Below are 17,883 nucleotides of genomic sequence, written 5' to 3'. Positions count from 1 at the left end.
CGGATGGCCGGGTCTTTCAAATACCAGGAATTAATGGGGACCAATCTCCCGGCGTTCATTTGGCCCAGCCCTACTTTCATCCAGACTGGGGAGTGATCTGAAATGCCACGTCCCAGGTGACGAACCTCTCGGATAGTGTGCACCTGTGCCGCGGGGACCAAGATGTGGTCAATACGCGATAAGCTGCGATGGGCCCCCGAAACATGGGTGAATTGGACCCTTTCTGGATTTCGCGTCCTCCAACCGTCCACTAACCCCTCGGACTCCAGAAAGTCCGGCAACCATTTCTGAGCAGGTCTAATATCTCTTGGCGAATTACGGTCCAGTGCACCAGACAACACCGCGTTAAAGTCCCCCCCCATTATTAGAAGGCCCATTGGGAATGATAGGAATATTGTACCTATGTCTTTGAACGTGTCTGTCTGAAGGCCAGGTGGAACGTATATTGAGACAAATGTGGCTGTCCTCCCTTCCCACAGGCCCAAAACCCCAATATATCTACTTCGTGAGTCTGACCAAGTGTCCTGCACCATGAAGGGGAATGTGTTCTTAACTAGTATGCCTACTCCTCGCGATCCAGACGTGAACCCCGCATGGGCCACCAATTTATACCCTCTCTTGTGCAGGGCCATACATTTGTTTCCGATTAGGTGCGTTTCCTGCAGAAGGACTACGTCTGGGGCATTACTCCTAACAAACTGGCTTACCATACCACGTTTGATCTTGTCTCCCAGGCCGTTTACGTCCCAACTGAGGACTCTAACCCCCGATTCCCGTTGTGTAATCATCTTTATTATTCCTTGGTGGTCGCTCAAGCTCTGCATCTCTAGTTGATGATGTCGAAGGAACAAACACTATGAACATTCCATAATGACAAAAACATAACTTCCCCTCCCAACTACCCCCCCCCCCTCCCTGCACCCCTGCTCTCTGGGCTTTGAACTGCCCATACTCTAACTTGCAGAGTGCCTGTCGCCCTATATGGAACTAAATGTAGAAGAGTGGGGCACGCAATCTCCCCCCGACTCCTGCCCCCCTATCCCCATCAATTGTGTTGTGCTTGCAATCTTGCTAGTCTTCATTGCCGGTCTTGCGATCTGAACTATGAGTGGTTCCCTTTCCCTGGTTGTCCTTGGATAGTCCTGTTAATGTCCCGACTCCCTGTTAGAGGTATAGCAACCATTCGACACCCCTCTGTCTCGACCCTCCCACCCATCCCTCCACCCCCCCCCCCCCAGAACCCTCTCACCACATAGTCCCAACAGGGTGCTTTCATCAACTCTACAGCCAGTCTGCAGATAACTAGAATTCTTAACTTCACTTATACTTAGTTCTGAAGGTAAGTGTAAGTGGAGAGGCATAGTAATCATATAAGTAAAGTGTGATGTAGTGGTAGGCGATCTACTGGATATGATATTATGGTAGGAAGAAACTGTTGACCCTGATATACTGGCATACAACCATCTGAAGTTAGCGTTTTGAAAATTTATAAAATCCACATATAGATATTAAAAGATCTGCATTATGGAGGGGTCTCATGCTTTTCCAGTGTTCACTAATTTTTCTGCATACTACATACATCTCATAAAGACTAACAGTTGGTATGTTAAGTAGATGACCAAATAAAATCAGAGCTAACAGTTTGTAATTATTATTTTGCAGGTTGATATAGTTGACAACATTTTCGTAAAAAACATGGAGGACCCTTCCCTGTATAAAAATCACCCACCGGTAGCAGGATCTATATATTGGGAAAGATCCCTTTTTCATCGTATAAAACATATTATCATTCGATTCTTGGAAGTAGAGGAGATGCTGTCCAGTGAGCAAGGAAAAGTGGTATGTAGTTTTTAATAGCAACATAAACAAGAATACCATGAATGAATACATTTACTATGAGAGAATGAGGAGATGTGTAAAAGTCTCCACAATAATTTTCTATATTGGGTGTTTTATGTTTTTTCATTTTAAGTAGGGGTGGTTATATACAGTGTACATGTTTGTGTGATATATTTGATACATAGTGTCCTTGGAGTGCGAGGGGCCCATCTAGTTTTGAACTTCAGTATGTTCGAGCTGCATAGTAACCTTTAGTTAGAGGTGCCTACAATTATTGGACCCTATCTGAAAGACTTTTTTCATCTGTAGGCATGGGTTTATGGCAGAAAATACCTCATTAATGCCTGGCAGGTATTCACAATGACCCGTAAAGATTGCAGCAAAATCCTCAGTGGTACATCGTATTCAAGTGGTGGAAATGAGGCAATCCAAGGAGTAGTTTGCCTTGGAAGCCTCCAAGTGTCTATACGCATGCATGTTTGTGTGTATTTTCAGTCTCCACTGTGGAACTTTATACCCTGGAAATGGTTGTAAAGTTACTCCAGGCAAGAGTGTAAGTAACTTACCTGCAGATAAAGAGGGCAGAAAAACAGACCCTATGGGGAAGAGAGTCAATGTGTTGACAGCTGATGTCATTAAGATTGCTAATTCATCAGCGCTAGTAGCAAGGTTTGATAGGAAGCGTTTGAGCAATATGCACCATTCTTATAAAAATTGCTGGAAGAAGATAGAGAAAAGGCTAAGGCAATCTGAAAAGATGGAGAGCAAGCACCCTCTTCATTATTAGATGCAGCAATGGATTTTTCAACATGCAAATTTAGAGAGACAGGAAATGTGACAGTCATGAGGGGGTATGGTTGGTTCAAGAATACATAATTTAGACCAGAGGTCCAGTCTCATGTGATGGGCATGCCATGTGATGGCAGTAATGGTTTTGGGAAAAATGTAAATGAGGCTTCTCAGGCAATAAAGGCTGATACAGAGATGGCTCAGTCTCTGGTCGTGCTGCAAAATAAACAACCATGCAGGGGATTCAGAAGGTAGTATCCAAGGCAAGGCCAAGGACAGCAGTGAAAATATTTTTCCCCTACAAACAGTATGGGACATATGGGCTGGACAGTGCCTTTTGACAGCAAGCCAGACAACAAAGCCAACAGAGGGATGAAAGTTATAGACAATTACAAGGAGGAGTGAGTAAAGGAAATCAGCCCTCAAAATTTGAGGGGAAAGGAGGAAAATTCTTGACTCGACAGACAGCATTTTCTTTCATATTCAGCTGCTAGTTGGAGGAAGAATGAAGTAGTATTTAAAAGGTTGGCAGCAGATAACAGACAGATGGGTTGAGATACAGAGGCATTTGAGGTAGCTGACAAAAGACATAGTTAAGTTAATGAGAAAGGAAGCTATCTGAAAGGTAACCATCGGAAAAAGAGTACTAGGGCTTCTACTGAAGGTTCTAATTTATTTTGAAAAAAAATTAGAAAGGGGCATACTATATGTGATTAAAGAGAACTGAGGAAAACCATAAAGAAACAGAGTTTCCATGTGATCACACTGCTGGAAGTTCTTCTGTTTATAAAGAGAGGAGAGTTTCTGAGTTCAATAGATTTAGAGGACACATACTTCAATATCCAGATTCACAAAAATCACAGAAAATGTGTAAGATTTATGTTAGACAGTCAACACTACCAATTCAAGGCCTACATACCTTTCTATGATCAGCACCTCGAGATATCACAAATTGCAAGGCTTATATAGATGTGTGCATAAGGAGGAAAGGAGGTATGATCTATTCATACCTTGACAACTCTGTTATAAAAGCAAGAACACTGCAGAAGGCGCAATGTATGACCAGTTTTACAAAGTGCTGTTGAAGTTGGGTCTAGCTATCAACAGAAGGAAATTAAATCTCCAACCAAGCAGGGTTTGGGGCCATAGTTATCAAGGTTTTGCATTGTCCTTACGCCACGCAAGGGGGCGCAATGGTGATGCAAACCCTAACTGAGATTTATCAAGCCCACACAAGGCCTTGCGTGACTTGAAAAATAAATATATATTGGAACGCAAGACAGTGCTAATCCCTGCCTTGCGTTACTTTGCGGCAGGGAGACGTTCCATAGGTGAAGAATGGGTGTTACCATACAGTCACCCATGGATTTTGGTACATTTCCAGATTTACCATTAGTGGTAGACCTGGAAATGCGTTAAAATGCTATACCTTCCCAGGTGAGGCTTGAGGAGAAATATCTTTATTTCTCCTGGTTCTTTCCTCTATTTACGTGTGCTGCATTCTGTAGAGGAATGCGCCATATAATGGTAAATTTGGCACATTCCTGCCCTTTCCCTTTCACACAGCACAGTGCAGCGAGGCGCCTTGTTGCGTTGTGCTGTGTGAAAGAATGATAAATCTGCCCCTTGGTGTTTTTGGGTGTAAGAATAATAACCTTAGAATGAATGAGGTTTCCGTCACAGGAGGGATGCAAAAATGTAATGAAGCAGGTGTCTTTGCTAATAGAAAAAAAAATGTTTTAGGGAAGAGGCTTAAGTCAATTCTAGGAACTGTCTTAATGCATTCAGTTGATACTTCATTGTCTGCTTCAGATGAGGCTAGTACAGGAACAGTCAGGAGAGCAATGGCAAGAGGTATATGGAGGATGGGACGATATAGTTAAAAAACACACCTTCCATGAAGAAGGCATTTCAATAATGTTTTCAAGGCCAAGTACTGCAACCAGAAAAAACACAGGTCTACTTGACAACAGATGCTTCTATGGTAGGATGGGGAGCACAGCTACACAAGATGCACATGAATGGTGTGAGTGACAGTTACACATAAACATGTGGGGAACAGACACCAGGCAATTGAACTTGCTTTTCAAAGATGGGAAAAAACTGATTGGGACATGTTTGTAACAGATCAAAATTGCAAATGCAGGAAGCTTTCGAGCAGGTGGTTTTACCCAGGGACATAAGGCAATGCATTTTCAGGACAGGTAAGTTTATATATGCATTTCTTCCGATACCGTTGATTGCCATGGTAATATGCAAGATGAAGAGAGAGAGATGCAAGGGGATTTTAGTGGCACTTGTATGGTTGTGCCAGCATAGGTATGCAGATCTATGAGAGTTATGTGCAGAGAATCTGGCACTTTTCAAACCGGAAGGTCAACTACCTTCAACGAACAAAGAATTAATAATTCACCGCAATCTGCAGTGTCTTCAACTAACAGCATGGTTCATCAGGACTTAGAGTTCGGACACTTGAACATTTCAAAGGAATGCAGAGTGTCTAAGAAAAGCAATAGTACTGGTGACAATCAAAGGTATAATCTGAAATGTAAATGATTCGTGATATTGGCAAATAGGAGAAATTTGGCTCCAATGAATATGGAGTCACATGAATGTGTACCATATCTGTTACATACAGCTGAGACAGGTTGTCTTTTGTGTCAGTTCAAGTGCATTTAATTGCGATATCAAGATTTCTGAGATCGCCAAATAAAGTATTGTTGTAGTCCCAGAGTGATGAAAGAATGTATGAAAGGATTATTAAGAAAATGTTCTCAAACCCCAAAGCTGGCACCAGATTGGGAATTAAATACTGTCTTGGCAGCTTTGATGAAGGTGCCAGTTGAACCAATTCATAAAGCAACTTTAAAGCATTTAACTTTAAAGATGGCTTTTCTTTTTACAGCAATTGCTTCAACACGGAGATTAGTGGGGTGGATATTGTATGGAGTCATATTTGAAATTTTCCAAGGGTAAGGTAACAATGATGACAAATCCAAAATTGATTCCAAAAGAGCTGACTACATTTCATTTGAAGCAAAAGATGACGTTAACTTTTTTGCGAATCCAGTAACAACGGCTGAAAGGACACTTCATTCATTAGACATAAAGAGATATCTAAAAATGTGTTTGCAAGCAACAAAGGAAACACGTAAAGGAGATCAACTCTTTGTAGCTTTTGGATTAGGGATTTAAGGAAATGCAGTGACTAAACAGACAATTACAAGATGGATTACGGCATGTATTACTACAGCACATGATACAATGAAGAGGCTATTGTCAGGCACATTTGACCAGGGCAATGGCAAAGATAGCTACCTTTCGTGTAGGAATTGTATTGAAGGACAGGTGTAAGGCAGGGACATGGAGGGCAAGACATGCTTTTGTAAAGTATTATTTTATTGATATGCATGCCAGCAAAGAGGCTGTGGTGGGACAGGCAGTGCCCAGAAATCTATTTGTATAAGGTAAGCCTCATTTTCACCTGCCACGTAATACAGATTATACTGCTTTATTAGTTTGGATTCAAGCGTATGAGTCTATGAAAGATCCAATGATGGACAAGGGAATAAGTTACTTACCTGTAACTCCAGTTCTCCACCATTGGTATCTTTCATAGAGGCACCTGCAGCTCATCCACCTCCCCTTGTAATGAGACTTTCAAAATGTATTAAAGAGAATCAACAGTTTAGAAAATCTGACATTTGGAATCTTCAGATAAAAGAATACCTGGGTGTATTGGGCTCTGATTGGCTGGAGTTTGATTCATGTATAACGATGTGGATAAGATAGCAAAAGTTTGATTGATAGTCTATGTTAATAAGTCTATGAAAACACTGCTGTCTTGAAGTTACTGGGGGTTTCCAGTCTGACGATGTGGAATGATTCAAGCATGCAAATCTAAGATACCAATGATGGAGTTACAGGTAGGTAATTTATTTCCCTCTTGCTATCTAGAAGAAGCAGTTGAACCAATGACGGCAGCCAGGGAAACTGGCGCTGCACTACTAGAAGTTATCACTATATTCCAAGTACAAATACAAGTTGCCCACCTCCAATGAGCAGCTGCTCATTGGTCATAAATTGGAGACATTGAACACATAAGCGAGAGGCAACTGAAGTTACTGTGTACAAAAAATATCTTTTTTATATAAGTAACAATTAAGATAAGGCTAGTGGATCCTTATGGTTGGTATCTGTCTTTTATTCAAGTTCTTCTTCAAACAACACACATGCATTCAGTGCAGCCGTGCATATCAGAATGACATCATCCAAGCTGTATAAGTAACATTGCAAAAGATAATCAAACGTTTAATGTGCACTTCAGTTAGAAAGTAATTCTTTCACACCAAAACTTTGAATAATACGCAACCCAAAATCAGGATAACAATCAGGTATCCAAGCTTCCAAAGTCCGTCGTCCGAGCCTTGTTCGGCCTGAAGCCACATCTAGCAGTTCAGGGACCTGTTGTCCAAACAGTGTTAAAGAAGAAGTACAGATTAATTTTTTAGTTGTCTACAATTTCAAAGCAAGACGGAGGTTCATATTTATGAGGAGGTGCCTTCATAATCTGCTTTGAGATGTTCTTTGAGGTTTTGAGAAACGTTGGTCCAGTTCTATTCCCAGAACAGAATTTGAGTTGGCAGGGGCTCTCTGATTGCAAGTAAAGATGTGAATCAGGTATTATGAAAGTTTGGTTGTGACAGAAACTTGTCATTTCTCACAGAAATGGTTTAGATGTTAGGGACAGGGCTAAGATGCAAGCAGCATCTTTATTAAAGACCACTCTTGTTCTTGCCCACTCTTGCTTGCTCTCCTGTTGATGCTGTTGCTCTCCCTATACCCATGCTCCTCAACGGCCACCTGACCAAATGCTAACCTGTTTGTCTTTTGTCATATTAGCACCTGCCATCTTCATTGATTGAGTATTTTGTTTTATCATGCTGCTGATTCGGTGATCCCTATATCATTAGAGTGTCAGACCTTTGAATTTGCTATGCTTTGGTACTCTATCAGTATCCTGGTAGATTTGATAACTTGGCATTCTTGGTTGAAGGTGGGACAGTGCTCAGTCTGAGTGTATGACACCTAGTGTTATACAGTTCTTACGAATCTAGTAGGACTGTGTATGTAGAACTATAAAACTTTTAATACTGAAACCGAGTCTTACTATATAATCAGTAAAAGTTGGTCTGTTTGGCTAGCTCACAGTATTGCATTTAAATTCCTAAGTTCTATATGGGTTCAGCAATCTAGAACATGATTTGATTTGCAAACTTCTAAAGCGCGCGATTGCCCAAGTGCTTATTGGCGCTAGCAAAGTTCACATTCAGTCACAGTACCACTAAATACAAACACATAAGCCAGCTGTGCTAGAACATGACTCTAAAGTTCCCTAGGAATTTGTGGAAACAGATCTACCCTTTTGTTTGTCAATTTTACATGCCCGAAGTGTCACAAAGAAAAGATACGTTATTGCATTTTCAAATGTGTACTGAAAAGCTCTAATCTTTGTAAATAAAACATGTTCCACGATTTTTTAAAAGATGAGGCACATCATTGTAATAAGCATTATTGGAATGGTGAAAAACACAAAAATTCAACTATTTTAATTGTTCATAATGTTACAAACATTACTCCAATCTATTACTAATATCTCTATGCTAAAGAGGGCTTGCAGGGAGTTTCCATCCACCAGGCCTATTGAAATGACCTAAACCCATACTTCAGTACTGTCAGGAAGTCAGCCACTGTCTCGAGTGAGATAGCCTGCACATATCTTCTCGCATGACTATCTTTGTTCTCAGGATGAAGGTTGAGGACAGCTGAACTGCATCTCAGTCATAACATGCACAATGGTCCGTGGCGATTCCTGAAGCAGCTGAGTTGTCTCCTACACGCACCGAAAAACTAAAACAATACAGCTTGTTCTGAGTTGTACTCCCTTGGAAGTAAATGTACAGAATACAAGACAACACTGTCTATCAGAAATAAATGTGTTTATAGCACATTCTTGCAATTGGTAAAACATATGTAAGCCACCACTAGAAAACAGTACTAAGTTAAAAATGAAAAGCTAAAATCTAGACTGAGCATAGGCTACATAACACTAGCTCTTTGGCTGCGAAGCGATCTTCATCCTGGGACTGGGAGGATGGAGTGACATTGTAAAGAGAATGCTCTAGAGAGGAGGCAAAAAGATGTACGGCTGAAAGGGAAAAAGATGGTACCCGGCATTGTAAAGCAGAGTAAGACAATACTTGAGTAAATTGATAGAACAAAATGAAAATAACCTGCAGCAGATAAACATTGCCCAAATTTGATTGGCTCTCTGTTATGCTACAGTTTTTCTGATTATAAAATCATCTTTTCCCCATGGTGTAATTAATTTAAGCCTTCATCACTAACAGATTTAATAGTTTTCCCAGTCCTGATATAGTCCCATTATAGCATAGTATCAGGTGGAATACAAGTAATCCCTGAAATGAGGATGACGAAGTCTAGGACCTGTAAGGCAGCCAATAAAGCAAAAAATCTGGTGAGCCCTCATGCCATAGGAGTAGAAGATCATCTGTCTAATCTTGAATTAGTTCCAGCACAGATGTGCGATGGAACAGTATCCCTAGGTCTTCCAGTGATATAATATAGGTTGAGAGGTCTGTGGCCACTACTGCAATTCACCTGTTCTTTTCCCAGACGTCTACACAGGTTGCTTATGACAAAACTGTGTTGTCACCACCATCTAGTAAGAGTAAATAGGATATCTAGCTGCTTTAAAGGTGTGGAGCTAGACACGAGGGAAAATGTGGAACTGAGACCGAGGAGTTGATTACTATGGTGGAGCTTGAAAAAGCTTATGAGGATGATAGCATGAACGCTGAAATCCACCATGAAAGGTGCAATTACAGATTTGAATTTGAGTGTACATTCAAAAGATTTATGAAGATCCTGTAAACCTGCTCTTGAATTGTTGACATCTCTACCTCTCTACAACTCTCTTATGGGCAATTCTGAGCTTATGATCTACACAGACGATGGGAACAGTCATAACGAAACTCAGTGTGGTACAAGAGCCTCAAAAAAGAAAAGCTTGACAGAGAAACCACACCCCAAATTAAAGATGTCCTCTTCCTTAGTGGATAGCCCTTTCATTGGCAGGAATTGCCATCACAGCAGTTTCTGCCAATAGATTAAAAATGTGCCTTGTTGTTCCATCAACATGGCAGTGCCACACAAAACACTTTTAATACCTTTTTTTATTTTGAAAAACTGAATCCTAAAGTGGGATTTGTTTTTTGAAAATAAAAAAAACATTGACCCCCCTTGTCCTGGGAGTTCCCATGGTGTGGGGGTCATTGTAATGTTTTTACTTTCACTTACCACAACGTTTTGGATTGGGATAAGCTAAATTAAAAACTTGTCATTTGTTTGCCATCTCTAAATAGGGCGTGCAGGCAATTAGCAAAGCCTCCGATGACCCTTACTTCATTGGGCTGTCGGAGGTGTATGTTAACGGCGGAGACAGAGTAGTCTCCGCTGCTGAAACACCGAATGTCTATTCAAATCTAAATAAGGCAGACAGACTTTCAGTACGGCGGGAAGGGTATTCCGTTGCCAGTGTAATGGGGTTTCCTTGCTGCTACACTCTAAATCAGGCCCTTAGTTCTTCAAACTCTTGCCTCCTACCTGTTACAGTTAAATTGGAGGGAGAGAGAAAGCCCATTGAAGAATCTGAGGTGGTAACCCTGACAGAAAGTCAGGAAAGAGAGATGCCAGCTATTCAACCAGTTCACCCCGTTATGAAGGCAGTATGTAGGACTAAGATGCCACTGTGTGCTCTGAGATAGAATGTATTGAAGTTCAGTTGTTCAGACACTTTTAGCACATGTGGGGAATTGTTTGAGATTCTTCAATTTGTGATAATAGATTGTAAGGCCTGCCTTTAGAACGCAAAAGCAACAGTAAATAAAACAAATATACATCTTTATTTCCCTGTGGAAAATCAGGATAGCATTACTTCAAGAATGTGCTCTCCAGCTGTTCACGAGACAGCAGATAACAAAGTACTTTTATTTACTTAACAATAACAGCAGGGGCATCTATTAACAAACATTTGCAATGCAGTAGGTCTTGCCTCTATTATATTTAGAATTATTGGCATTGTAACGTTATTGTTTTTTTATTTATGTGTTTTTTATTTAGTGTACTGGTTGTATGTGGTGTGTAGTAAAATTATATTAGTTGTATTAGAATGGTTGTTGTTTTAGTGGTGATGATTTATGTGTTGTGTAGTTTATTTGTGTAGTAGGAATATGCGGTATGGTGAGTAGATAGTGGTAACAGTTGTAGAGAAGAGATAGAAAGGAAGAATGAGTGGTATATGTAGTTTATGGAGGAAGTTGTTGTTGATATTGAGAGACAGGATGAGAAAAATTGTGTGAGAAAGAGAAAGAATGAGTCCGTAGGTAATACTTGTTTAAAGAAGTATTCTTGTTTATTAGAGGTAGATTAATAGGAGGATTAGTGTCAATGTTTTATTTTATTATAATTTTTGTTTTTTAATTAAGATTTGTAATACACAAAGATACGTGCAGTAGCCATTGAAAAGCGTTATATCAAATCTTCCAGCATTATACATCAATAATCATTAATTAAACTCAAATCCTAACATCAGGTACAGAGTGTTTACTCAACATCTATAATAAATGTCATTGCAACCAAACTCATCCCATCAGTTCGTTTCACAGTTATTTTCTATCTGAGCAGTGTCTATTCCTCATAATATCACTTGTACTACAGTTGGTCATGTCTCACTCATGGCGATCCACGACCGTCCTACAGCCAGTTACTTTTGGAGAGACGCTTTACTCGTCCCCGACCTTGCTTGGATTTATTCCGGCCCCCGTTGCCTCTGACTGAGAGGATACACTCATCGGAGTCAACCCGACGCTCCCCTCGCCCAATTTACAGAGCAATGCCCTTTACTTGTCCACAACCTCGTTGGATTCATTGCGCCCCCATTTGCTCCCTACTGACAGCATATACTCATTGGATTTAACTCGCCGCCACCCTGCCCAACTTACCGATTGTTGCCCTCCATTGCATTTGCCCTTTTTTCCCCTCTAAACCGGATTTGCCATTCCTGACTTCCCCTCGTACTTGATTGCTTCCTGAAGTTATTCCGCCCCTGGCTGCCAGACGTATAGGATTCATTTTTCCTCCTCCCCATATTGAATACCTACAGAGCACCTTAAATTGAATTATGTAACCATCGTCCAGATGATGACCTCAAGTTAGAAAGGTCAAAACGCCGTTGACTCTACAATGTCAATTGCGGCATTTCTATAGGTCTCCACAAACAATTTATTCATGTTTTGTGATTGTAAATACTTTGTTTGACCTTCACTGATTACCTTATTATTTCTTTGCGCCGCCCCACGTTGTTTTTTAATCACTTGTGTCACTGCGCCGTTTATTCACCACAACACTTTTCAGTGCACAATTGATTGTGCAATTTAGTTGTAATTCTGTGCTTCTATATGCAAATAACAATCTTTTCATCTTTCTTTGGTCTCCCTTGTTTTCTTCCCTGTGCTATGTGATTGATACACTGTTTAATCAGTCCCCGCGCTTGGTTTACCTGTTGAGACGTTGTTTCTACTGTTATAATAATTTCCCGGTCTCAACTGGGTTAACGGGTTTACTCCTGTACCTTTTGTCTCATACAGTTAATTACAGCGCAAGCCTGAAATAGGCTTAATATTTATTCATATGCAGCATGTTTCCTCTGTTTTCCCCCCAGATAGTAACATCAGGAATGGAGGGCCTTTCTTCGAATATCACTGTTTTTCAGTTGCGTCGCCTGAAACATCTAAAATATGGGGAATTCAATCCTCATCAGGGGGGTATGTCTGCAAATAGGTTTTTCAGTGGTTGCCAAATATCTCGTGGTCTTGAGGTTGGGGGCTGTAGTGTGGCATATATTTCACTTATAGTGTCACAATTTACCAGGTCTCTAATCCAGGCATTCACTGTTGGGACTTGTGTTCTACCACAGTGTAAGGAAACTTGTAGTTTTGTTACCAATAGGGCTATGGCAGGAAATTGCTGTGTATTCTTCTTTATGGGCTTTACATATCCTAACAACGCCATCAGTGGTGTCAGTTGTAGCGCATGTTCTATCATCAAGGATAAATGTCTAAAAACCTCCCTCCAAAATGCCAGAACAGGTCTACAGCTCCAAGCCAAGTGTGCGAAATCAGCGCGGTCAGCAGCGCACCTAGCTCATACATGCAAGGTACCAGGGTCCATCTTAGCTAATAAGTATGGCGTAATATACGCACGGTGCAAGTACTTAAAGTGTATCAATTTATGTCTGTGGTTGCTTGATACACAGCTTGTTTGCTTGCAGCAGTACAGACACATTTTATCTGTTAACGGCATTCCTAGATCCTGTTCCCAGGCCGAGCGCGCTCTTGCACTGACTGCAGGACGAAGTTTCAGGAATAAATTATATAGCCGCAACAATATGTGTACCGTCCTGCGAGGTTATAATTAATGTGAGTGGGGGAAACTCTGGGGGTTCAGTCGTCGCGTCTGGGAGTGCCCCTGTCAAACAACATTGAACCCTATGCAAGAGAAATCTGTCCATGTAGAATGCCTCACCGTAGAGGGGCAATTCTCCAATGGTGCGTTGTTGCGAGTCGCCAAATACATTTCCCACGGTACGCAACCCATGTCTATTAAGAGTCTGCTTAGTAAGGGTCTCCATCGCAGGGGAACCCAGGGGTTATCGGCAATAGGTATATGCACAGAATATAAAACATCAGCTTGTAAATATCGTCGCAGTTTAGACGAAGCCCAACAAGCTGTAGATAGGGTTTGAATTTCAGAGGGGTTGCGAGGTATGCCCTGTGGTATTATAATTGAAAGCAGGTTAGGAAATAACTGAGATCGCTCTAGTTTTAAAAATTGAAGGCGGGCATCTGGATGATACCAATAGTACGAGAAGTGTACTTGTGCAATGTGATAGTATAAATAAAAATCGGGAACACCGAATCCCCCCCGTTCATATGGCATAACCAGGGTGTCCCAACCTATCCTGGGCTGTTTTCCAGCCCACATGAGTCGGAGCAGCAAGGACTGTAATGTGTCGAAGAATTTCATGGTAAGTGGGATGGAAATGTTTAAGAAAAGGTAGATGAAACATGGGAGTATTATCATTTTCATAATAGCAATTCTGCCCGCCATAGAAAGGGGGAGTTTAATACATTGCTCGATTTGGGTTCTGAGCTTTTCAATCGCTGGCCCGTAATTGATGCGAATCACTTCTGGCGCACTGCAATGTATATTGATGCCAAGGTATTTTGGAGGATCTGTGCACCACCTAAGTGGGATTCGACGTCGGTTTGAACAGTAGCTGGTGTTAGTGCAAAGACCCCTGATTTAGTCCAATTGATCACCAGTCCCGAGTATGTTCTGAATCGGACCACCTCTCTTAATAAAGGGGACACCTAGGCGCCCGGTTCGCGCTCAAAGAGCATTACATCATCTGCGTAGAATGAGGCTACAAGAGGGCCTGCCTGGAATTGCAATCCACAATGTAAATGTCTCTCCTGTATATGCCTAGCCAGAGGGTCCATGGCTATAATAAATAACAGGGGCGAGAGAGGATATCCCTGCCTGGTACCCCACATCAGTTTGATCTGAAGGGTAATTTGGCCATTTAATTTCAGGCATGCAACTGGGTTGGCGTACAGGAGCCGAATTAGATTAATAAACCCAGCCGGGACCACTAGTTTCTGCAGCACCTTGTACAGAAAGGGCCACATTAAGGAGTCCAATGCTTTTTCAGTATCAAGCAGCACTGCCGCCGCTGGTAAAGTGGGCTCCAACTGGTTAATAACAGCAAATATATTGTGTAGGTTTACTGCCGTAGAGCGACCAGGTACAAACCCTGCCTGAAAGGGACATATGATTTTATCTACTAATAGCGAAAGGCGAGTAGCTAGAACTTTGGCTAAGATCTTGTAGTCCTGGTTGAGAAGCGATAATGGTTGGTTGGATGTTCAGTTTCGATGATGTTTACCGGTCTTGAGAAGAAGCATGATTATTGCCTCCCACATAGTTGGCGGGAGAACTCCCCTCTGTAAGGCCTCATCATGTACTTCCAGCAACCGAGGAGCCAGTATGTGCTGATAGGCTTTAAAAAATTCACCCGTCAGAACATCTGAGCCGGGGGCCCGGCAATTGGCGAGGTCACCGATTGCCTGTTTGATTTCGTCCTCATCTGTTGGAGAGGCCAGAAACTTGCAGTGCCTCTTGTCTATCCATACCATGGCTATCGGTCAGATAACCTATAAGGGCCTGTCCCTCCGGGGGCTTATTCGTCATGTATAAATGCGAGTAATAAGACAGAAAAGTATCTGTAATATCACTGTTCCGTGATAGTATGGCATTATTATCCGTTTCTAGGTGTGTGACATATGCTGACTGGTACTGAGGGCGGAGTAGTCTAGCGAGTGTTCTACCAGGTCTTTCGCCTTCGTCGTATGCTCGGCCCTCACATGTTTACCAAGATACTTGACCTCGCGGTCCGCTATCTCCACGAACTCTGTCAATAATGCCGCTCGGTCTGGTAATGTCAAGGGGGAAGCGGTCTCCTTCATATTCGCATCAATGTCCTTAAGTTTGTTCTCTAGTGCCTCCAATTCCCCCCAGATGGAGCGCAGCACCCCGTGTGCTTGGATATACACACCCCTCTTATATATGCCTTAAAAGCATCCCACAGTGTGGATTGTGAGTCTACTATTCCTTAGTTTCAGCAAAAATATTCCTGGATAGCCTCTCCCACTTCAGTATGGAAAACCGTGTCAAGTAGGGCCTCGGCAGGGAACCTCCATTGATAGTGTGGTCTCCGTATCATGGACAACTCTAATGTGAGGAGGACCGGGTAGTGCTATAACAGTGTTCGGGGCGAATAGTCAATCTCCTGGACCACCAATAGAAAGCGGGGTGTAAGATACCATTTATCTATCCGCGACCATATGCCATGTGGAGCTGAATAAAAGGAGTATGCCTGATCTGAAGGGTGTCTTGTCTTTCAGGGGTCTGCCAATAGTGTGGATTCCAGTAACGAACTGAGACCCTGTGTTGCATGTGGTTTAGTGACACAGCCTGGTCCCGTAGTATCTATAATGGGGTCTGGAGTGAGGTTGAAGTCTCCTCCCATTAAAATTTTATCTATATTGAATCGTGTGATTTGTGCAGCAATCTTAGGGAAGTAGTCTGTAGTGTCTACATTTGGTGCATTTATATTAATCAGCAGTAGTGGTTCCCCACCCAGTGTGCCCGATACTAAGAGGTATCTGGCTTCTTCATCTGTCACCACGTCCCCAACCAAAAAGGGGAGTTAACGATGGACCAGGATACACAACCTTTGGGAGAGCCGTTGGGCATAGTGTGTTTCCTGTAGGAATGGCAGCTGAATGGAATGTCTGGACATATATGCCTAAACTTGACGCCCTTTCCTATGGTTCGATAGTCCTCTGACATTCCAGGACATACATCTGACCTGCAAGCCTGCATTGCGTATACCAAAAGAGATCATGTGGGCGGCACGGTTCAGACCATAACACTGTGCAATTCTGTAATTTTCACTGCTCTATCGAAGTGAAGAGATATCATTCTGTACCACAAACATACATAACAAATAATAACCCCCAACATTCCCCAACCCCACCCACATCAGATACATATAAACAAGCACCCGGTGAATCCCACCTAACTAGTTTTGTTAAGAGGCCAAAAAAAGGGAGTGGGGGGCAACAGTAGGAGAGTCCTTCCAAAGGGGGTAGGCAACTTTCTTAAAGGACCGTCTATGCAAAAATGAACATGGCATCTATCTTCGCTCCCACCTCATCTAAGACATTGGCATGGGTGTTAATGTTCTTTGTTGCATAAATGTTCATGGTTCATTCATGGTTCCCAGATGTGCGTCCTTGCGCCTTAAGTGCGGTGTCAGGTGTAGCATAGAGTTCTCATTTATAGGCGCCAGGGCGCTGGGGCAGTCTTGTCTTCAGGAAATCTGAGGGCTGTTAGGATCTAGATTCTCTATCCTCGCCACGCTTCCGAGGGGCATTCGTGTTTTGATGATGTTTCCAGAATTTTCCCGCCTCATCTGGATTTTCAAAAATGTGTTTTTTTTTGCCCATCTGGATTCGCAACCTAGCCGGATACAACATCACATATTTGACATTCGCCTTCTGTAACGTGCGTTTAATGTCAGTATACATGCGCCTCGCCTCTTGCACCATTGGTGTAAAGTCCGGAAACATCGCTATTTCTGATACCTGGTAGGTGAGCTACCCCACTCATGGGCCAATCTCAATGCCGCATCGCGATCTTGATCATTAAGAATTTTTGCTATGCTCAATCTAGGGGGAGGGGGGCGGCACTGGGTGCGGCCCCAGTGTCTGGTGCACTCTCTCGACCGCAAAGGTGCCCGAGAAGGCCTCCTTGCCAAAGAGGTCTGTCAGTACAGTTTCTACAAATTTAGCTATCGGACCAGTATTTTGGATTCTGCTATTCCTTTGATGGGAAGGTTGTTACGTCGCAAGTGTGCCTCTAAGTCCTCCGCCTTAGCGGCTACCGTTTTCAGACAGGCCTCAGCTCTGTCCAGTCGCTTTTGGATATTTGGCTGCTCATCCTCCAGGGTCGATATACGGTGCTCAGTCTCTCCAATCTGGGCATCTTGCGTCTCTAGGCGTCCATGGATGTCGTCCAGCCGAGATGTAAGGGTATCTAGGCGAGCATCGATGGCCTGAAAACCAGCCTTTAGCTTGGCCATGATGGCCACAGTACCCTCCAGTTGTGGGGCTGCAACATCAGAAGGCCCCTCGTTTTCTTTCCGCCTAGGAGTCTTTGAGGCTTCGAAGCTCAACTGGCGTTGTTTGAGGTCCGTTCGCCCCATCATGCATACTCACTCTCAGCAAGGTGTGTAATATGGACTGGGTAGCACTCTCGTAAGTATATTGTCTCAACTTAGATTTCCAGCACAGCTGTGGGGTTGAGCAGGCACAGCCGCGATCTTCCTTCCGTGCTTTCACCGCCAAGGAGACCCGATAATAGAAATATGGCGCCCTAAGATACAGGTCAGCAGGACAGTTTCGTGCAGTCAGCCAGGTGGGAGGGGGTCCCCCGTAGCGTGTTTACGCCAAGTCACATTTCCTCCTCTTAAGAAATATAAGTGGCACC

At 42.6% G+C, this 17,883-nt stretch overlaps 1 protein-coding gene across 1 annotated transcript in view; it reads left to right on the top strand.

Annotated features, from left to right (window-relative positions):
* DNAH10 (dynein axonemal heavy chain 10) overlaps positions 1-17,883 on the top strand; it is a 1,995,301-nt gene that overhangs the window by 456,538 nt on the left and 1,520,880 nt on the right. Inside the window, exon 13 of the mRNA XM_085636177.1 lies at positions 1,663-1,839. Within this exon, the coding sequence (XP_085492303.1) occupies positions 1,663-1,839 (177 nt within the window). The remainder of the gene's footprint in view (positions 1-1,662; positions 1,840-17,883) is intronic.

This window comes from Triturus cristatus, chromosome 11 (genome assembly GCF_964204655.1).
Source record: "Triturus cristatus chromosome 11, aTriCri1.1, whole genome shotgun sequence".
NCBI lineage: Eukaryota > Metazoa > Chordata > Amphibia > Caudata > Salamandridae > Triturus > Triturus cristatus.
This window is presented reverse-complemented; position numbering and strand designations above follow the sequence as displayed.